Source organism: Cupressus sempervirens, chromosome 8 (genome assembly GCF_028749045.1).
Source record: "Cupressus sempervirens isolate cs-2001-9-10 chromosome 8, ASM2874904v1, whole genome shotgun sequence".
Taxonomy (NCBI): Eukaryota; Viridiplantae; Streptophyta; class Pinopsida; order Cupressales; family Cupressaceae; genus Cupressus; species Cupressus sempervirens.
Window position 1 is genome coordinate 767,454,530 of NC_143125.1, and position 9,300 is coordinate 767,463,829.

At 34.3% G+C, this 9,300-nt stretch overlaps 1 protein-coding gene across 6 annotated transcripts in view; it reads left to right on the plus strand.

The window, feature by feature from the left end:
- The window catches only part of LOC149544673 (acyl-CoA thioesterase II), a 313,792-nt gene extending 305,299 nt beyond the window's left edge, over positions 1-8,493 (plus strand). For 2 of the 6 annotated variants that reach the window (XM_089795239.1, XM_089795241.1), the window contains 4 exons: positions 5,879-5,927; positions 6,055-6,123; positions 6,227-6,300; positions 8,171-8,493. In XM_089795239.1, coding sequence (XP_089651365.1) covers positions 5,879-5,927; positions 6,055-6,123; positions 6,227-6,292 — 184 coding nt within the window. In that variant the 3' untranslated portion in view covers positions 6,293-6,300; positions 8,171-8,493. Of the gene's footprint in view, positions 1-5,788; positions 5,928-6,054; positions 6,124-6,226; positions 6,301-7,502; positions 7,972-8,170 lie in introns of those variants that run through there. The other 4 variants (XM_089795238.1, XM_089795240.1, XR_016355064.1 and 1 more) reach the window with 3 other exon arrangements.
- Positions 8,494-9,300: the final 807 nt, after the last annotated feature.

Sequence of the window (9,300 nt, forward strand, 5' to 3'; positions counted from 1 at the left end):
ATCTTGTGTCCTTTACATTTATCATTTACAATTTATTCCTTAACTTAGGGCTTGACCAAGGCAATCCCTCCCCCAACAAATCCCCAAAAGTCTTCTTTTCTGTGTTTATCTACAGGATACCAGTCAGAGCTTACAGATCTAGAACCTCCTCTTCGAGAGCTTTTTGGAGAAGTTTGTTACAAGTCATCGGACTATGTCAACTTGGTTGTAGAGTGCCCTTCCAAGTCGACCTAGATGTTTAGTGCCCTATTCTGAGAAGATTTATGGGTTTTGTTCCTTTCATCATTTTATTATTCAGAAAATGGTTCAGATTTGCAACTTTTGAAGCTAAAGTACATCTTCCTCTACACATTTGAAGCTGAGACTTTCATATTTTATTTCCTTTCATATCTTTACCCTAGATTTATATTTTAATTAGGGTAATTGTATACACATAGCATCTAGATCTCTATTATTAAAACAATTGCTTTAATTTCACATTTGCTTTATCCTATTAAGGGCCAAAGAGTACATTTACTTGTATTGCATTTCCCTTTATTATTCAAATTTACTATTAGCACTCTTCTTCCTTTGGGTTCTAGCTAATCTAATTTGGATCATAAGTGGAATCATATTTAGAAATTCCCCTCTTTCTCTTTCATACATATTTGCATGGCTTAGTGGTTTGGATAAGCAAAGACCTACAATCCTATTAAAGTGTCTCCCTTTTTCCCTAACACACACACACACATAGAATTGAAAGACACTTCATAACATAACTTAAAGTATCTTCAATTGCCAAGTACAAGACTCTTCATTTTTCCAAATGCATGATTCTTTGTATGGCACATGTCTCATGTCTCTTCATATAATTATCTCAAATATTATCCTAAATATCTTCTGCAATTGTTGACACATTATAGAGGTGTTATCTCTATTTGAACATATAGAAAAATCAGAGATAAAGATCTCTATTGCAGCTACAGTCTTCAACATCAAGAACATTCAATCAAATCATGTCTACTATCCAGATTTCTCATCGGTTGTAAAACCATTGTAATCTTCTTACTGGCCCATGATTGGTGCTCTTATGTGATTGGTTGTAAATTTAGCAACCCTAATTAAGGTTTTTGGGAAGAAATCTTCGCCCTCAATCTTCATTCGATCTTGGCCCTTCATTGTATCAAAACAACGATAAAAGGTTAGGAGCTTCTCATTTCTAAGGGGGTAGAAAGTTTTAAGAGTAGCAGAGTTGAAAGCTAGAGAACTAGAAGTAGATTAGATTCTAGAATAGGCTAACTAAAGTAAAAACTTGATTAAATTGTTTTTATGATGCTTTTGAAGCCATGGATAGTTCATTGTTGGTTCTTAATGGTGAATTACTTGTTATTGCTTTTAAGTGTTGCATGGTTTCCTGTATCTTTCACTTGGAGTAGATTTATTTTTACATCGAAGTAGTTTAGTTGAATGGAAGTAATTGTGGATGTCGCTTGCTTGACTCGAACAAATTTGGGGCAGTTGCCCCTTGCTGATGGTAGGAGTGCCTTGCATGGTAAGCCGATGATTGATAACACTTAACTTAAATTTATAGTCAATCTTTAGTTTGCATTCATTTGATAGAATTGGAGAGAGGATATTGATTTGAAAACCATTTGAGTGTTCCTTAGAAGCTTGCTCTAGGTGGGTGGAGTCATTGATTAAGCTGAAAGTGACAGAGTCCAAGTCAACCGTGATTCCTTGCATTAATATTTAGAAGTAGAAGTAGGAGTTGGATTTCAGTTGAAGCTGAAGTGGAAGTTGCTAAATCAAAATTATATTTAAATTGCACATTTTGAAGCTAAATCTTTAGGAGTGCGAGCACTTGAATATCCACTGAACAAATAGTGTGAGTACCTTTGTGATCTCAATAAATCACATTATTTCAATGAGCGATTTTGCACAATTAAAGGAATCTTGAAGCCATTTCATGATCTTAACTTGAGAGATGACAAGTAGGAGATAATTTCCACAGTAAGTCAAATTGTGATATTGCTATCAAGATTTAACTGTGTGATTTTGAGTCAAACTCATTGACCCATGTTTCATGAGTAGTGATTCAACATGAATCCATCTCTCATGAGAATAAATGGAACACTTAGCACTCATTGGATCTAGGTGATGCACATAGGGGTGAAGCACTGGGACTTCCCGGGAGGTCACCCATCCCAGTACTACTCCAGCTTGAGTGCGTTTAACTACAGAGTTTCCTCCATGGTTAAACCCAAAGCTTGAGAGATGACTTTATTCAAGAGAGGATTGAGTATTTAGTGTTTCATCCGGAAACATTGGATTTTTATTCTATATGTTGTAGTGGAACAAAACTCACATGGACACTCTTCTTTCCCTTTTCTTTAGTAGAAGTTGGAGTTGGTTTGACACTTTCTTAATAGAATGTTTATTCAAAGATTGCAAACTAGCTAGCACATCCTCTATTGAAGTCCTTGATTTTAATGCTTCCCCCTTTATGTGCAATCTAGTTGTCTCAAGATTTTGTGCTTGTGTTATCTATTTGCAACCTTTGACCCTTGACCACCTATCCATAAAATATGGCAATAAACTCTAGTATATCTGCCAAAATAATATTTGAGGCACAAATGGCACTCCCATTCCCTACTATCCTAGAATCATTTTTTCTATCTTTGTCTACTCTTGTGGCAAATTAAAGGAGAGTTTTCTTGGGGTTGAATGGTCCTTTTAAAAAAATTTTGAGGGCTTTGGAAGGGCACTCAAATGAATTAGAGTTTTCACCCTTGCTTCATCCATATTAGTTGAAGTCGAAGACCCCCTATGGTTGCCTTAGTACTAGGTTTTTTGATATGTTTGAATTTCTTGCATTTCCACATCCATGCTATCACTACTCTCCTACTCACTGCTGCTCATGATTATGCAATGTAATAATACTAATAGTGTTCCAATTTAAAGTGAAATTTATTTCACTCAAAATACAATCCTTGTGTTGCAAAACAAATGCAAAATAAAAAAAAATATTACAAAATTGAAATAAACAAATGGAAAATGAAAAAAATATGTGGAATGAAGAAGATTTGATGATGAAACCTCCTCTTGCAACTCTAAAATGAAAAATTTGTTCATGAGCTGCTGCTGCTGCTCTAAGTTCTTTCAGGCAAGTATGGTAAAATGAGTAAGTTTTTACCTCTTTTGGTGTTTTTGTCTCCTCAACCAGGGTTTCATATATTTAAATGTCTTTCAAACCCACCTGGGTCGACTGAGTGGAGAAAATAATTTTAAATATTTTTTTCGTTATAGAGCAGATGCCTTTTTTCTTTGTTGGGTTGTCAAGAATGGCATTCCACCCTAGGGATGGTCGAGGGATGCCTATGTCATCCCTAGTTTTGAAATCTACGCCCAAGTTTCCTGCAGGTTTGAAAACCTTGTTTTGGGGACGGTGCCATTTTTTGGAAAAAAAGGGACACCTTTAGGGATGGAAAATTCTCATCCCCAAGAAAAATGGCAGGGGATGCATCCATGTGGAGTATGGATACCAATAGCTAAAGATGCCTACTTTAATATTTGTAGCTTTAATGTTTGCTTTTGTTCAAAATGACCAACTTCATTGAAGTTGGTGATATTATTCAAAGCAATTCAGTTGGTCTATTTTTCATTAGCTCATTAGTTGATTAACATTCTAAGTGTATTTTATCTATAATGAAAAATAGAATTTATTTGATTCTTATTTATATTATAATTTATTATGAATTGTTGAGGGTGGAGGATGGACAACATAGTAGGAGGAGGGTGATGTGGTGTAGGAGCTTTGTTCTTCACTGAGAATTAACAAAAAATGCATCTTATATTGGAGAAATCATGATCAAAGATCAAAGTCAAATTTTGCGATTTCTAGGTTCCAAAGCTAAAAGGTAGACATATATCTCACAAAACTTTGAGATGATTGCTGTGACTTAAAGGAAACTAAGATCTGTGTATGAAAAACTTGTACACACCTAGAATGAAGAGAAAGCTTGAAATGACACATACGTCAGCTAGGGTGTTTGGAGCATGCTTAAGTGGGTTATGCTCAAGGTTGCACAGGGACGGGGGTACTTGGGGTACTTAGGGTACCGGTACAGGAATGGGTACGGCTACTTTACATAATAGGGGACAGGGGTACTTGGGTATGTCAGACTTTATTTTTAATAGTACTTTTATATTTATAGAAAATCTTAAATTATGAATCATGACAATAGTTTTTCAAAACAAGAATAGTGATAAAGTTTGCAAATGTAATATATTGTTTTCAGCTTCAGATTTGCTATATGTTTGTAATAATAATATATGATAAATGTTTAGATGCGGAACAGAGAAGGCAGACTTTAAACATGAACAAGAAGATCATAAATCATATGACAATGACATATTGCAAATGATAAACTTCCAACTTGAACAGTGATAAAGTTTATTGTTAATCAATATTGTATCAAAGTTTTGAACTGATTAGGTATTGAATTAAGTGTGGTAAACAACAAGTTGATACGCATACAAAAAACCGAAAAAAAATCAGAAATTTTAATCAAGATCCTTAGCTATGATACTCTCCACCAAGTACCCAGTACTTGGGATATGTGTACCCAGTACTTGGGTACGTGGTTCCGAGTACTAGAGGTGTGGGTACGAGTACCCATTTATTCTAGTTTGAAAGCATCAAAGTGGCTTCACAAAATTTGCTTCTTGTTTTTCATTTTACTTTGGCATATTTCCTAGGAATGACCATAATGGCTGTTGAGAAGCTTGGCATACAGGTTGTGCATTATATTTTCTTTTGTGCTGGTGGTTTTGACAATAAAAATATCCTGAAGTATCATGGTATGAACTCCAATTTTACCTTGAAGTTGTATGTGCTATATTGATGGTTCTGACCTGTCATAATAGATGTTTGGATCATGGCATTTTTTAAATGATATTGATTCGCAGGGGCTTAAAATGAAATATTATCTTTAATTGGACCCGTGAATGTCATTTCTATGAATGGATTCATGTATGTCATTGTAACTCTATAGTATTAAGATCTCTAGAATAAATTCCTACAAAAATCAAAGAAAGAAAATTACAACACGTTTTGGTGTGCAAGAGGTTGTCAAGCTATCAAAAAATACCTTTGTTAGTTTGATTTAACCTCCTTAGTTGTCGAAAATCATAGGTATACGATGAAAGCATTAAAGTTGAGTCTGGTACAAATTTAATGTGGGAAGTGTTCCTTGTATATTACAATTCATTTGATCAGCTGTATACAGTCAGGGATCTACTGAATGGAAGGTTTATTTACTTGAATTTCTATAAAGAATAAATAGAGCTAGGTTTTCTCAGTGTGAAAGACGTGGAAGTTTGTGCTAGCAATCACAGGCATGCATTTGGAGTTCTCAAATCTTTTACTATTTGTATCCCATTTTGTTCACCTTGATAGTATCTTATGCTAAAACCTGATTTGTACATGAGCGGTGGTATTGTTGTCTGTATAGGCTGCTATAAATCAATCCTCTAGCTATTCTTGTTCATAATTTTATGAACTTGGTTATCATGCCATCTACATATGATTTTTCTACTCAGAAAGGAAAAGACCATCATGTCAAGTTAGATTGTTTCAATCCCATTTTTGGCTAAGCTATGACAGACCATTGGAACATGGCTTCATTTTTTCTATTATAGTATAGAAGTTCTGTAACACATTTTATATTCAGCTATAGATCTCTCTATATGTAGTATCAATATGTATATTTAGCATCTTCTGAAAAATACTACATGCATGACTAAATAGGTCAAAACCAAGTTTAACTATGGGAAATGAATGTAAGAGAGATAAAAACTGAAATTCTTTGTCATGAACGGCTCCTTCTCTTGATCACAGAATGTGGTTTCACAAGCCTTTCAAAGCTGATGAATGGTTATTGTTTGTGGTAAGCTCAAAGACTCACTTCAAAATTTGATCAATAAATTGTCCATGTTCACATTGTGGATCTATTTTTTGCTGATACTTGTAAGTTGCATTAATTCCTCCACTTGATATTGTGATATATCATGTAGATGGAAAGTCCAATAGCAAGTGGAGGTAGAGGATTCAATATTGGACGCATGTACACAAGAGCCGGAGAGGTAAAAGAAGAATGTGCTTGCACGTTGACTGTTTTGTTAATTGTGTGCTTTAAAATCTATGCTGATCCTTACTTTTACTAATTTGAAATACACTGATTGGCAGCTTGTTGTGTCATTGGCACAAGAAGGATTAATCAGAAGAAAGATGCAGCCTGCTTCAAAACTTTGATTTCATGTGTGAGTTCATTTGTTTAGAGAAAACAACTCCCTGGAAATTAACATTTTTATTCTAATTAAATATTCCATGTTATAATTGCTAGACTGAACTGAGATGGTCACCGGCTCACCAATGTAGTGATCACTTCTTATATACTAAATAATTTATTTCACAGCCTCAATGGTTTAGCAACTATACTCATATAGAGCATGCACAATCTCTGTTAGTTTATGTTTTGGTTTTTCTGTTAAGTTCTGATTAGATGTCCACCACGAGTTTACCATTGTAGATCAAATATGAACCTGATGAAATTGATTTCCTAGCAGACTCAAAGCTGAGTATATCAACAAATCAACTATATCATTTATGATTTTGTCTATATTTTAACTTTTTATCTTCTCAATGATGTATAAGTAGCGTCTTGGCAATGCTAAACTTTGTTGAAGTTATTTCAAGCATCTGTTGTTACAAGCAACATTTTCTTCTATGCTGGTATATAGTTTAACTCTTGCATTAGTACAAACACAAGTACTTTGGAAGATTTAGTAAGGAACAACAAACACATCAACATCTCTGTTACAGATTCACAGTTTATATTCTTCAGGAAAGGGATTTCATTCTGAAAGATTAATAATTAAAATCTTACATAGATGGAGGTAACAATTCTTCAGAAAATGTCTTTATAAGTTTTTGCTGAAACTATGCAGTCATTAATTGACTATTGCTGCATAGATAATGTTATGACATTTCCCAGAGTGATCTAAAAAGTGTGTAGGTTTAGATAATTTCTCCTTCGATTCCGTAGTAGTTCTTCAATAAAGTGACCCGTATAGCATTCATTAATGATTTTTTGACTATTTCTGTATGCATAAAGATACAATGTTCTCCCACAGATTGATGACAAAATTGGGTAGCTTGGGTAGCTTCCGATCTCTCTATTTTGTTTTCTTAAAGTTCTGGACACAAGGTGACCTGTGATGGAATTAAGTGATATTTGTGCAATACTTCCTAAGTCTGCGTCTGTCATGAAACAATGTTTACTTGTCATTTCCCCTAAGATCTTCAAGTGGTCTTTTGAATGAATTGAAATTTTGTAAATTGTTTTCACCCATTGCAATTCCTAAGATCAAATCAGGTATGTCAAAGAGAAGATGAATATACATGCCATGTCAAGTAGAGTAAGTTTTTGGAAAGCTTCATGATGGTGTTATTCAATGTGCAGGACAACTCCATGGACTAGTTAAATTCAGATACATTTTCTTCTCTCTGCTTTATTACTTGTGGTTGCTACAGGTTTGGTGTTTCAGACACTAGCTGAAAAGTAGTTAAATCATGCTGTATTTAGAGGTGCTTGTCTCTTTTGGGGCTGATTATTGTATTACGACAGTTGAATACAATGCCTTTGGGGCTGATCTTAAGATTGCTCCCCTTGGGGATGACTATTGTTTCTCTGTGGTGGTTTACCTTTCCATTGTGCAGCTCCTTTGTGAACTGCTATTATTTTTAATAGCTTTATTCAATATATAATAAGAAAGGAAAAGATGAAAACATTTGTTCTACTGGACGAATGTCCAGTTGCTATGAACAACTGGCATTAATTATTAAGTCATGAATCACTCTTCCTGCATTTAGAACAAAAACCACTGAAAAGTATGAGATATTGAATAAAAAGATTGGAACACCGGGGAAAACTAAGTGTCACTTTTCAATTATGTTGCAAACATGTAGGTGTACATTTGATGTCATTTACAACAGATTTTGATATTCCACTTACATGGTATGAAAGAGTGCTAGCTAAGCTCCATACAAAATGCCCTAAAGACAATTTTTTCTTTTCTAAGATTGGCAAAAACACACTTTTTCATACAATTTTTTTGTATAATTTTACAGCAGTGGGGATACAGATAATCAACAGCAAATGCTGAAATTTTCGCAAAGATCCAATGTGTTTACCATTTTCTAAATTTGGTCAAAGGTACATTTTGTATGGAGTGTAGCTGCTTCAATATGTAAACACGAGTATTTTTTTGGATATACATACAAAGAGTTGAAAAATTAAAAGTGAAGAATGATAATCTACATTAGGTTTATGGTACACAAGATGTAAAATATGCAATGGTCTATTGGGTCAATTTCCTTGCACCTTTTGAAGGCTATAGTTACCAATATTTATAGTGCGTTCAATTATGCCATTATCTAAATTTTCAAAATAATTCATTCAATCATACAATTAATGCTATCTAAATTTTCAAAATAACTTGTCTTGAAAATAATTCATGTCTAAATGTGTTAACTATCAAAGTGTCATTGTATTGACTTATGAGGAAAATGGTGATCCACGATATGCATCATGATAAGTGCCTTCGTGACGTAGTACAAGGTAGGAGAATCCCCAAAGGAGATGTCCAATGCTTTAGCAAGCAACCATAGAGTGGAAATACAACAACAAAGCAACAATAATGCAAGATCTGATACCAAATCACAACTTTTTATTCATAGATATAATTGATTACATGTAATATGCTCGATTGTAAGGCCTTCCAAGTTAGGGCCAAATACAAATAGCAATTGCATAATGAATTCTGCAAGATTCAACAAGATCCACTTACAAACTCGATTCCAGCTAGTCCAGATCCACAACTAGATAAGAACACCAAGAAAATCCACATTTGTACCTTCAGCTCAACCAAGCAATCAGCCATAGCCCTAGCTTTTCAAAATTCGCATCTACACTTCATCCCCTTCTCGAAGCTGGAATGATAACTTCTAAATATTTCACAAAACCCTTTATTTATACCCAACTAAACCACAAGTCAACCTAGCTCATTACAAACTAAATTAAATCATTTACATTAAGTATAGGTCGAGTCACAATTCGGTCATGACACTAAATTAAATACCCGTACATAAATTAAATGCCAAAAGTCGGCTCACAGACAACTTGGCATGAACAAAACCAAAACAAATACTGGCACAAGACACATATAGGAACAAACACTCGGCACCAATAGGTTCACTCG